At 46.9% G+C, this 12,380-nt stretch overlaps 2 protein-coding genes across 2 annotated transcripts; both read right to left on the reverse strand.

Annotated features, from left to right (window-relative positions):
* Window positions 1-755: 755 nt before the first annotated feature.
* LOC147193013 (transmembrane protease serine 9-like) lies at window positions 756-7,045 on the reverse strand. Its single transcript, XM_086132094.1, has 10 exons — window positions 6,950-7,045; window positions 6,460-6,477; window positions 5,967-6,120; window positions 5,500-5,762; window positions 4,720-4,865; window positions 3,557-4,148; window positions 3,298-3,460; window positions 2,842-3,104; window positions 2,171-2,316; window positions 756-1,731 (listed from the first exon to the last, which is right to left on the reverse strand). The coding sequence occupies exons 1-10, from the start codon at window positions 7,002-7,004 to the stop codon at window positions 1,444-1,446; spliced, it is 2,088 nt and encodes a 695-aa protein (XP_085988220.1). The 5' UTR covers window positions 7,005-7,045; the 3' UTR covers window positions 756-1,443.
* Window positions 7,046-8,995: 1,950 nt separating this feature from the next.
* arl6ip1 (ARL6 interacting reticulophagy regulator 1) lies at window positions 8,996-11,962 on the reverse strand. Its single transcript, XM_086133962.1, has 6 exons — window positions 11,781-11,962; window positions 10,826-10,959; window positions 10,537-10,656; window positions 10,237-10,354; window positions 10,073-10,157; window positions 8,996-9,437 (listed from the first exon to the last, which is right to left on the reverse strand). The coding sequence occupies exons 1-6, from the start codon at window positions 11,814-11,816 to the stop codon at window positions 9,319-9,321; spliced, it is 612 nt and encodes a 203-aa protein (XP_085990088.1). The 5' UTR covers window positions 11,817-11,962; the 3' UTR covers window positions 8,996-9,318.
* Between the last annotated feature and the right edge of the window lie 418 nt (window positions 11,963-12,380).

A 12,380-nucleotide genomic window follows, 5' to 3' on the forward strand; every position in this document is an offset into this window, starting at 1 on the left:
GGTCGTGAGCGGCTTATTATTGGGAAGTTCGTGGTTGAGTTTTGCTCCGCTCTGTTTAAGTCCCTTTGAATGATAATAATCATCACCATAATAATGACTCGAGTGATTTTAGGCTGAATGCAGCTCGGTGGTCCAGTGGTTATAGCGCGTTGACCTCGCAGTGCAGAGGTACCAGCTCCGGCCTCCCTGTGGGGGTTTGCATGTTCTCCCCGGGCCTGCGTGGGTTTTCTCCGGGTACTCCAATTTCCTCCCACATTCCAAAAAACATGCACGACAGGCTGATTGAACACTCTAAATCATAGGTGTCAAACTCAGGTCCTGCAGGGCCGCTGTCCTGCATGTTTTCCAAGTCTCCCTGTTGCAACACACCTCATTCAAATGATCAGATCATCAGCAAGCTCTGCGGAAGCCTGACATTGAACCTGTTCATTTCAATCAGGTGTGTTGCAACAAGGAGACTTGGAAAACATGCAGGGCAGCGGCCCTCCAGGACCTGAGTTTGACACCTACGTCATACAGGATTAGATCCATGTCCACGTTTCGTACTTTGATTTGAATGTTTCCATAAACGACAGCCAATTTTCTTTTCTTTTGGCCACTCAAATAGCTGTTTGCCTGAATGTGAAGAGTGCATCACCACCAAGCGCCAAGGCATTTGTCCAAATCACTCAATTAAAATGGCTCAGAGCACGTAAGAGGGCAATCAACGGGCATTTGTGTTTGTTCTGTGTAATTTCTCAGCAACCAGGCATGGATTTCTTTCTGTGGTCATTTTATTGACAGCTCCACAGTCAGAATACAATATGCTTCAGGATTCATTCAACCTCCAGAGTTCTTCTTCATGTCTTTTTCACTTCTTTTTCTGTCTGTCATGATGTGAGAGCCACCTAGCGTTCAGACCGAGACACCACGACTTGTCTTGAAATTGATTCAAGGATTGATAGACTGAAATATGACTTGAAGCACCGTTGGATTGAATTTCATTCTTCGCGCTGAACTTGTACAACCGCATTATTGATGGGTACTTTTATGGCCGTGAGACATTTTTCTTGATTTGGTTTCCTTTTCGTTTGTAAAAGTCATTTTATTGTGTGTTCTACAGGGTGTCCGTAAGAGTCTGGGCACACAGGAAAGTGGCGCTACAAATTTCATAAATACAGTCAATGTCATGAACACATTCTTGCTTTTTCAATCTACAATGACAATATTTACCTAACCTGCTATTATGAATTACTTTCTTGATTATCTTTTGTTATGAATCCCAATTTAGAAGATCCATTTTCATCTTTTATGACAGGTGTCCTTTATTTAGCTTTTTTGCGAAGTGGCGTCGTGCTTGCGGTGAAGAAGAGCTCTGTTGTGTTGTGACCACCTCTTTTCAGGAGATCCTAGAATGGGTTGGGCTGCTGGTGGAGGTGAAGCTGGGGGTGGGGTTGGGAAAGGTTAAGGTGGTGTGGGGGTGTCAGGAGATGTGAATCCTGTGGGTGAGGTGGACGACGTGGTGGTGGGACAATTAAAAGACAGGTCTGGGTCAATGCCCGGGGAGGTGAAACTGACGAAGCCTGGCAAGTTGCCGTCGCTCGTGTGGCTCCTGATCCATTCCTCGTACCTGGACACCCGCGTATAAACGCCCGGAAAATCTGGCAAAGCGCAACCTTCCCCAAAGCTGACGAGCCCGCTCAGCACCCACACAGATCCTTGCTTGCTCATCATGGGACCGCCAGAATCACCCTGTGGAACGGCAAGGCCTTCGTATGAGTCGAATGCTTGAGTGACGTTGACAGACACTAATTAATCAATTAAGTGAGTCATCTGATTGGATCGTAGACTGTTTCATTATTTTTGGAAGCATTCGCTGAGGTATTATACACGAGGATGAAAAAGTGCTTGAATGCCACTGTCCTCAATTGAAATCTTCTCACGGGCATGTCGGAAATTCTTTCCTGCTTTATCTTTGACTCATCAGTCAAGCCATTTCCTGGATGGTGGTGGTGGCTTTGCCTTGCTCAAATGACATATGTTTAACTTTTTTCTTCTTCTTTTTTCTGCTGCTCCAGCTCTCACCGGTAATACAAATGGTGACCCAACCTTACAATCTGTACAACGGTTTCCTTTCGGTTTTTCCTGATGCATTCCTGATACTATATGTGCACGTGAATTTGTTTGTCACCTGACAGGCGTCCTTTCCACCCTCACTCAGCCCGGCACAAATCATGTTGTCGGTGATGACTCCTCCGCCATATTTGCAATCGCATTGGTGGTTCCCGACCACAGGAACCTGAACTTCCATCAGGTTCTGTGGTGGCGGTAGAGGAACTGCACACAAACAGCAACACCAGAAGTGTGGCACAAACAGAGAAGTTGGGCGTACAGTGTCCCCGTTGCATTGTCGATATTTCAGCAGTTCCCCCCCACCCCCCTTTTAGGGTGTAGACGCTTCAGAAAAGTCAAAAGTGTATTTTTCATCCAGAGGAAAGTCCAGGTAACATGTTTTGGGAGTAGCCCGAAAACAATTCTCAACAGAGCTTTTATATGTTATATTTCATTCACGTGCCAGCTAACGTCATGCACTTGTGGCTCACAGTCAATATTTCCTGTAAACCTTGACAACAGTTTCAACAAACCTACCGTACCTTTTGAAATCCAGACCATTCAAGTCTTCAGAAAAAAACTATTATACTGGTACTTGTATTTTGGATTTTGAAAGGATCAAAGAAAATTAAAGTCTGCAAAATAGCCACTTCTTTTTCTAAACATCACAGACAATGTTCAGTTTTCAATGAATTTCAATGTGACTTGTCGTGAGTAGAACATAGAGGCCAACTCGTAGCGCTGACTGACCTCCTGACCCGATGTTCCCCCAGCCGGTGACCCAGCTCTCGGTTCCGGTGAAGAAGGTGCTTCCGCTGGCGGCCAGGCAGATGGGCCTGATGAAGTCGTTGAAGGGCACGGGCGAGGAAAGCTTCAACAGCGCCACATCGTTGTCAAAGGTGAGCGGGTTGTAGGCAGGATGGATGATGGTTTCCACCACAAAGCGGATGACCTGGTTAGGATTGAAACCCAGCTGGCTCTGACGACCCAGAAATGCTGTCACGAGTAAATCACTGCACACATGCGCGCACACACACACACACGCCAAGACTTCTTATTCTCTTCATCAATTTGCATTGTTGCTGATGTTTATATGGTTAATTTGTGTTATTGCTCAAGATTCAAAATATTTATTCTGTGTGTGGAAATGGGGAAAAAAGCAGTGGTAGTACTGAGCAATTCTTGTGTCTGTACGTGTATGTGTACCTGAAAAAGCAGTGTGCGGCCGACAGCAGCCACATGTTGTTGATGAGTGTCGCGCCGCAGATGTGCGAGCCTTGAATGTGCAGGCTCACCTGCCAGGGCCAAGCACCAGGGGAGGCCGTCACCCCTCCCACAATGCGATTGTTGAGCGGGGCCACCCCGCACACTGAAAACACACACACGTGAGGGGGAACGTGGGCAAACGCTTGAGCTCAAAGCCCAGAAGAAAGGCAAGTTGGCAGAAAGAAAGCCTGCGGCTCACCATTTGGTTGCGGGCCAGTGCTGCTGCTGCTGCTGCTGCTGGACCAAATGGTGATTGGGGAAGTGCAAGAGCAGGTGGGACATGTGAGGACGGGGCAAGCACTGGTTGGCGTCGTGCTGCTGTGCGGATCAGTGTGGGTGCTGTGCGGACTGGTGTGGGTGCTGTGCGAATCAGTGTGGGTGCTGTACGGACCAGTGTGGGTGCTGTGCAGACCGGTGTGGGTGATGTGCGGAACAGTGTGGGTGATGTGCGGAACAGTGTGGGTGATGTGCGGAACAGTGTGGGTGATGTGCGGAACAGTGTGGGTGCTGTGCGAATCAGTGTGGGTGATACGCGGGATGTCGCTGGGGAGGGGCAGGTTAGCGTTACAGCTAAACTGCAAGTCTGGATCAGTGCCCATGGACATGAAGCTGACAAAGCCTGGCAAGCTGTTGCTGTTGGCCGTGTGGCTGCTGATCCAAGCCTGGTAACGCGACACCCGCGTGTAGACGCCAGGAATGTTCGGATTGGCGCAGTCAAATCCGAAACTCAGCAACCCACTCAGGACCCACGTGGACCCTTGCTTGCTCACCAGGGGACCGCCACCATCACCCTGTGGAACATCATGGTCACCTTGTTAGTGGATCCACTGGAACTTGTTGAGACATCAGTGACAGGCACAAATGGGGGGGGGGGGGGAGAAATTTGATGTGAATAGTCACCATTTTGTCATGTTTATTAAAAAAATAGCGCAAAGACACTTTTGAGTGGCTCCCGCTGACCTTGACTGAAACCGTGACAAAAAACTTGTTTGCACTGCCAGATTTGAATACCCCAAAGGTTTTTAGGTGTGGTTTTTCAATTCCCATTAACCCGAGCCAACCAGTACGCTATGTCATGACGCCATCTCGTGAAGCGGAACTTCCTGGAAGATCATAGTAGGAGATCATAAAATGACGAGGTTTGCATTCAACATTCAATTATTCTATTTTTGATCACATTGGGCAAAAGACAACAACGTTCTTTGTGTCATGATTCTTGTTTATTATTATGTTTAGAAAATCCCTGAAAACATTGTCTGACATCAAACCGGTCCGTGGGGCAAAAAGGTTTGGGCACCGCTGCTGTACTTTACTCGTCTTCCTTTTTTTGTGTCATGAACAGAATGAAAAACACGAAGTCACCTGACAGGCGTCCTCTCCTCCAGCCGTCAGGCCAGCACAAATCATGTTGTCTGTGATCGTGATCTGCGTGCGGTCGCAATCGCACTGGCGGTTTCCGACAACGGAGGCCTGCACCTCTGTCAGGTTTCCGGAGGGCGGTGGAGGAACTGCGCACAACAACAGCAACAGTATGTTACTAACAAACAAGCTCCTCCCCCAACATCGAAAGTATTTTGAAGCAATTGTTTTTCCTCTATGGGATTTTACAGCCGAGTACACGGGCAAGTCAGAATTTCGAGTCGCGCAGCTTTTGTGTGGTTCCACATTGTGCCACAACATACCTGGCGGCTTGTTTTGGAAAACATGCCGTGTAATTCAGTGCAAGAAAAAGAGGCAGAGGAAATCCCTAACAAAGTTCCGATCAATATTTTGTCATGTTTACTCATGCGTAAAGGCTCTCCAAAGCCCAAACTGTTGGACTTGATGAAATTAAAATCATCAGCAACATCAAATAGATTTACACCGAGTGTGCATTTTTCAGATGAGACGATTCCATACGCATTTCCAAATGGGGGGTGCGATACAAGACGCTACATTTTGAAATTTGGATCTGCGAAATCATAACAGATTTCTCGAATAAGTCGGTATTCAATTAGTTCAATGTAATTTTGAAGCATTGAAGAAAAGATAATAATCTTGAAAGACGCTCACTTGATTTTGTAAACATCAAATACAATTTGCAGTTAAGGTATTTCTTTGAGTAAACCGAAAAAAACCAAACAATTAGTAGTTCAGAATGACCTCCCGAGGTGACGTCCCACCATCCGGTGAACCAGCTCTGGGTTCCGTCGAAGAAGGTGCTTCCGCTGGCGGCAAGGCAGATGGGCCCGATGTAGTTTGTGGAGGTCACGGGTGAGGAAAGCTTTGCCAGCGCCACATCGTTGTCAAAGGTGATCGAGTTGTAGGCAGGATGGAAGATGATGAGACTGACACTGCGGGTTTGCTCGTTCGGGTTTGAGCCCGTCTGGCTGTGACGCCCCACAAACGCTGTCACAGTTCCAGCTCTGCAAACACACACGCACGCGCACACACCATGATCTCTGTTTGGTTTTTGGTTTTTTAATTGATTTGAATTGTTTTGTCATTAGCATCAAATTGTACCTTGTGGCTCTACTGAGGCCACTTTTGGCGAATTGAAACTCGCGAAAAGTCCCACACTAATTTGGGGTTGGGTTTCATGTGCGTGTGCGTGTGTGTGTGTGTCTCACGTGCTCAAGCAGTGCGCGGCTGACAGCACCCACTCGTCGGTAATGAGCAACCCCGAGCAGAAGTGGCCCCCAGACCCGTGCAGGCTGACCTGCCAGGGCCACGCACCTGGGGTGGCCCCCGGATTGCCATTGTTGAGAGGGGCTTGACCGCACGCTGAAAACACACACACATATTGATGTGGGTCACAAAGCTGTAACATTCACCCCGTAAATACATCATGCACCATCTAAATGACCAAAAAAATCCAAAACAAAATGTTTGAATTTAATTTTCCTGGACATATTTTTTGAAGAAATAAATGAAGGGCGAAGGAAAGAAAAGAATTGGAGGGAGAAGGAAGGAAAGTACTCAGGGAAAAATTGAGGAAGGATAAAAAGGAGGTCGGGAGGAAGAAAGGGAGGGAGTGCAAAAGGCAGCAAGTAAGGCAAGTAACGGTGGAGAGAGGAAGCAAAGTCGGTTGGAAGGAAGGGAAGAAGCGAGGCTGCTACTCACCTGGTTGCCCTCCGCAATCTAAAGATGAAAAAGACAAAAAAGAACACATCCAGGTGTCAGACAAAATTGTTGACATGTATGGGCAGCAGATGCCGATTCGTTTCCTTCATCAATCAATCAAGTCGTGTTGACTTCTGACAAGTAAACGCAACGTCTTGATGGAATGCAGCCTTTGTTTTAAAACGAGCACATTCTCTTCCCATGCAAAAGGTGTGTCGCGAGTCTTCACTCAGTCAGCCAAACGAAAAAGGGTGTCTCCAAACTCAAACATTAAACCTACTGTGGTGCAGAAAGTCAAACGTGCTTCCCTGTCAAGCTTGACCATTTGCCTTCAATCGCATCATAATTCGCATCAGTGATCATTTGCTGTTTTTCATAAAGAACAACCCATCCGAACGCATGCACTCGGGCCAACATGCATGAATGAAGGATGGCGTGGGAAAGTCCTTTTCTGACCCATCCCAACCCCAACAAATGAAAAACATCTCACCTGTGATCATTTGCAGAAGTAGCAACGCGGTGAGGGTCAGCATCGGCGTATCCATGACCGCAAAGCTTAAAGATGCCTGACAACCTCCGGCACCGTCAATAAATGCCCGCCCGCAGGACATGCCCACACTGCTAGACACAGCCTACAAGGACCTGTATTGGAAAGTTTCGACCAATAAAAGGCAGAGTCACCTGGCCTGGCTGCCTTCCAGACTTGGGATGCCGCCCCAACAAAAACATTTTAATTTCCAGTTTGGCACTTTTCCTACACTCTCAATCAACATATTTTACTTTCTTGGTCTTTGTTCTCCACCCTCATCATTTTCACTTGGCTACGGTGTGGCAACATTTTTACCAGCGTTTAACCACACGACAACAAAGACGCACCAAAACGCAATAATTTTCACTTATGACTCGGTGCGAGTCAGTCCTTTATTGTGCCCTCTTCACTTTATTGCACTCTGTTTAACTCTCTCTGAATAATTATAACCACCAACATTTATCATCACAAGGGTCACTGGTGTGCTGGAGCCTATCCCGGCTGTTTTTGAGGCAGTCCACCCCGAACCGGTTGCCAGCCAATTGCAGGGCACACATCGACGAACAACCATTTGTACTCACAATCACCCCTGGGGACAATTTAGAGGGTACCATTCACCTAAGGTGCATGCTTTTGGAATGTGGGAGGAAACTGGAATACCCGGAGAAAACCCATGCAGGCACAGGGAGAACATGCAAACTCCACACAGGAAGGCCGGAGCCGGAATGGAACGCTGCACCTCTGCACTGTGAGGGCGACGTGCTAACCAGTCGACCGCCGGGCCGCGGTCAACAAAGCGTATGACCCAACCTCCAGTGACAAAAGGACCAAAACTGACCAAGGCTACCGGGGCCCTTAGGGGACAGAGGTGCAAAATGGTGTGATTTGGACAAAAGCAATCACTCCAGTCATTTTAAGGAGTGTCTTTGTTTCGATTCATTCATAGCTAACAAAACGTCTGTGGTGGTGATGGGAATCTTACTCGCCAACTTCCTGACTCTTTGACATTGCCAAGTATGAAGCAGATAAACAATAACACTGGATGATGTCATTTTCTGTTTCTGCAGCTGAAGCCGTGGGCGTTTCCCTCCAGCAGTGCACCTGCTCCGCATCTTCATAAAGCAATGACTTAAGGACTCCCACTACTCAGCCTCAGGTAATTCGCCTTGCTCACAACGTTGTCACCAAGTGCAGTTTCCTTGATGCTCCACTTTTTGCGCCGTCGTTTCCTTCATTCATCTGTTCCTTGCGCTTTTTGCTTTCTCTCGTTTTATCCCGGATCATTGTCATTTCTTTGGACTTTATCTGAGTATGTAGAGTCCAATTTTGTCCCAAACCTTTTGGACATCCTGACAGACGGACAGTTATCAGTCTCTCCATGTGCTGTTGTAAAAAATTAGAGCAGATTGGGAGACATCAGTTTTACAACAACACTTGACAAATTTTACTCTGAATTTTTGAGTGGTCACGTGATGTGAAACCTAAATGCTGTGTCTCTTCTTATTCCATTTGTTCTACACGATGTCTATTACCCTGAAAGAATACATTCTCCATTTTCTCGACCCAAATTCACACTGTATGTCCTTAAGTGAGTGGCCACCGGTGGTTTCGCTTCTTCCCCTGGCAAGCGGGCGGCATTAGCAGTCCAGGTTTTTATTAGTCCGTTTTATACACCCATATTTTATGCTGCGAAGTTTATGTGCTTCTGTTTTTTTTTCCGCCCAGAAAACAAAGTGTGGCAGATGTAATGTCAAAAAGCACACCCAACGCTTTCGTACAACCTGACAGCAATCACACTGGAGGAACTTAATGAATAGGCTGTTGAGTGAATTGTCTCAATTTTCCCATCACATTTCACTGACGATTATCTCAACTGAATCCTGTTCCATTCAGAGAGCAATTAAAAGCCGTCCACAGCTGCAACAGTGCTTATAAAAGAATGACGACGTGCATGGCCGCAAACTGGTACCGCAATTGACGCCAGAGAAAAGCAAGTAGCACGGTAAATTAGGTTGAAGGTGACATTTATTCACATTGTAAAGATTCAAATGAATCACGACAGAAGACAAAAGCACACCTGAGTGGAAGGGGCCTATTTACATGACAGCAGAAGAAGAAGCCGGCCCAAGTTCAGTGAGGGAGGCTTTTTTTTCCCACGTGCGCTTTTACTACTTGCTATCCGGCTGACTTGAAAGAAGACAATGAGGAGCTACATGATCACACAAATGAAGATGACAAGTGCGCGCGCGGTCAGAACACTGCAAGTCAGGAAGTCAGTATCGGTCGCGAGTGTGTGCGTGGATATAATTAGTGTGGTTTGCATTGCGAGTCTACTCGTTTTTCTTCTCCTTGTTCTTGATCAGCTTGTTAATTTCTCTCTTGGCCATGGCAGTGTACTTGGAGAAGACGCTGTGCTGGTTGAGGCCCGGCAGCAGCAGCAGCAAAGTCACTGAAACAAAAATGGGGCTTTTCATATCATGGATCGAGGTAGTTTCCCAAAATGCACATTGAAAATCCTTTCGTAGTGATGGGTGAATGACAATATTGAAGAAAGGAGTTTGACAACGCCGGTTTAGCCGTGGTCGTTGGTGGCGAGCAAGAAGGCTCCGAGCAGAAAATGGTCCAATAGAGACCAAGCCTACCATGAATGACCTGATTCACGTGATACACAGATCACAGGGAATCGCATTTCGGCTGGGATGCAAAGCTGTCTTAACTACGTTTTCAGTGGAAGGCTTAATTTTTTTTTTTTTGCACAATGACGACAACATATTTTCACACTTGACTGCAAAGACGAGAATCCGTGTGGTTGATTGAGTGATGGATCGTTCTCTGCCGTTTACATTTGATTAATGGCTCTCGAAAATAGAAGAAAAAAAAGCTTCATTATTTTATTGTACATACAGTAAACAAAATATGTTTAAATATTCATTTGATTAAAAATGGGTCAATTACTCAAATACAATTAAAGTAATCATGTTTTACATTTAAAGTTGGGGAAGCGGGGGGGGATCTTTTGAGCTTATTTATGAATGATCTGTTTCATCTCCATAATCAAATGTTTCAGTGTGTACTCTGACTCACCGATCAGGTAAGTGAGCAAGAGGTTATGCACTTGCTGTCCGATCCAGGCCAGCGCCAGCAGACTGCTGATCGCTGACGTAAAGTACTGAAAACGACAACGGGCAACACGGTCAGTGGCGGCAATTTTCGGGCCTTTTTAAAAAAACGTATTTGTTTGTTTTTACCATCTTCGGCTTCTCCTCCTTGAGTGTGCACAGACGGCGCCACCAGCCCAGCAGGCGGCGCTGCATCTTCACCATGTTGCCGCAGATCTCGTGGAAACGTTGCTGCTGCTCTGTGGTCCTGACGTGCACAAACACAGTGAACGCAAAGTGGTCTGCTGCGCGCACAGCACTACTCTGCTTCATATTTTTTTAAAACGTGACATCATAGGACTGACACTCAGGAAGTAGACACGGATGCAGGAAGTGGACAGACCTGGACAACCAGGACAAGAGTATCATAGAAGTAGGCGCTTTTCTCACCACTTGTTGGAGCCAAAGACTCTGGGGGCCAGTGTGGGGACCAGGTAGTCGGCCAAGCACAGCAACATGACACCACTCGACACCCCCGTCAGCACGGACGGGTCCAGATAGTAAATGAGCCTGAGTGGGATAACAGGAAGTTGTTGTAAGATGTACACCAAGCACGGGCTGCATTCCAAATCACTCCTTAGCCACCACAAAGGGGTCTCTCTCCTCTGCATCGAGGAGTATGCCATTTGATGAGTAAAGCAGTCAGAGGAGTTCTGCAAATTTCGTCCGGCAAACTCACAGGAAGAGCGCGGTGGTGGCGGCCACGAGCACTCCAGGAAACCATGGCTTTTCCCAGCGCAGTACACGGTCCCCCGCCAGGATCACCTCTCCCCATGCCTGAAGCTGCTCCTCTAGCTGTGCCGTTTCCTGCGCCTGTGCCGCAAAAGAACACACTTTTTTTTTAATCCCATGACATCACCCCTGATTTTTGTCAGTATTTCAGGTCAAGTACAACTTTGTCAAATGTGCTGTATACAGCACAGTGAAATTTCCTCCCTCTCAACCAGACAACAAGAGGACCTGCTGCGGGTGTCCGCGCCGCCATCAAAAGAACAGTTAACATAAAATGACAAAATAATACACACAGACAGTCATGCAATCGTAACCACTTTTCCTACATACACTTTGTTGTGTGGAGCAACTAGTTATAACTGAAAGAGGAGCGCATCAAAGTGTCCTTTTCACCAGTGGATTAAAGAGGTTATGCTGAAAATGTGCATACAAGTTAAATAACTTTAGAATGTTTTGGTTGTGGGCCCCAAACTATTTTGCCTAAAAATGTTGGTTTGGAGCCTTTAAGTATTGATGGGAAATCGGAGCTACATAAGTTACAATTGACAAGTTGTTTTCTCTCAAACCTCAAAACATGAGACTGCAAGTCACACGGTTAGCTTCGGGCAATGCAAGGCGGCTAGCTGCGTAGCATGTTAGCAGCGGTCGTCGTAAATCAAGTAGCAACAGCAAGTTGACAAAAAACCCCAAAACAAAACAACAAAGTAAACTAAAATAAGAAGAAGCCTTGAATGGCTGAACGCAATGACACAGAAAATATTGTGCGTACTACCGGCAGGACGGCGGAGACTAGCCGCCGGGAGCTACCAACCGAGGCCCGTCAGGAAGCATCAAAGCCGCCGGTTAGCACAAGCTAACATGAATCGATGCAATTGCAGCAACAACTTCATCTTTCTACTAACCAGCATGTTGGCGCTCTTATTGTCTCCTTCGACCATGGCTGCTCAAGTAGAAACTTGGTTGAACTGTCTGTGCTTTTAAAATCTCAACAAAATAAAACACGATCTTCGAATGGCGAGATACAGAAGCTGTCTACGCAGCGTCACTAACGGCTAACGGTTGCAGTGGCCAGACAAGATGTTTTTCATCCGGTGCGCTTGCGAATCAAAAGGGGCGCTGGGCATTTTGGGAAATGACGTTTCATTTTAGATTTTATAAACTTGCGTGATCCCGAGGGCCAATCAAAACAGTACAGAGGGGTCCAACAGCTCCACTGGCTCCCTGTTCAACATCGCATCAATTACAAACTGCTTCTATATACATATATGGCCATCCACAACCTGGCCCCTCCTTACCTATCCGACCTTCTCCAGGTGCATATCCCCTCTCGCTCCCTCAGATCCTCGTCCTCCCTCCGCCTGTCAGTGCCCCCTGCCCGACTGAGCACCATGGGAGCCAGAGCCTTAAGTCACGCTGCTCCAAAGCTCTGGAACAACCTACCTCCGGACCTCCAAAACTGCACACCTCTTTCCACTTTCAAGTCCCGTCTAAAAACACACCTG

Source organism: Hippocampus guttulatus, chromosome 16, assembly GCF_054856545.1.
Source record: "Hippocampus guttulatus isolate MCC_2025c chromosome 16, RoL_Hgut_1.0, whole genome shotgun sequence".
In the NCBI taxonomy this organism is placed as follows: Eukaryota; Metazoa; Chordata; class Actinopteri; order Syngnathiformes; family Syngnathidae; genus Hippocampus; species Hippocampus guttulatus.

What these genes read in the sequence shown, in the direction of transcription:
- arl6ip1 (XM_086133962.1), bottom strand. Translation starts at nt 11,816, where the DNA reads ATGGTCGAAGGAGACAATAAGAGCGCCAACATGCTG. An exon ending in GTCTTTGGCTCCAACAAGTG is followed by an intron (nt 10,355 to 10,536) that starts GTGAGAAAAGCG and finishes TGTGCACGTCAG; the next exon opens with GACCACAGAGCAGCAGCAAC. An exon ending in AGGAGGAGAAGCCGAAGATG is followed by an intron (nt 10,158 to 10,236) that starts GTAAAAACAAAC and finishes TGTCGTTTTCAG; the next exon opens with TACTTTACGTCAGCGATCAG.
- LOC147193013 (XM_086132094.1), bottom strand. Translation starts at nt 7,004, where the DNA reads ATGGATACGCCGATGCTGACCCTCACCGCGTTGCTACTTCTGCAAATG. An exon ending in GTGGGACGTCACCTCGGGAG is followed by an intron (nt 4,866 to 5,499) that starts GTCATTCTGAAC and finishes TGTTGTGCGCAG; the next exon opens with TTCCTCCACCGCCCTCCGGA. An exon ending in CACTGGCCCGCAACCAAATG is followed by an intron (nt 3,461 to 3,556) that starts GTGAGCCGCAGG and finishes GTGTGTTTTCAG; the next exon opens with TGTGCGGGGTGGCCCCGCTC.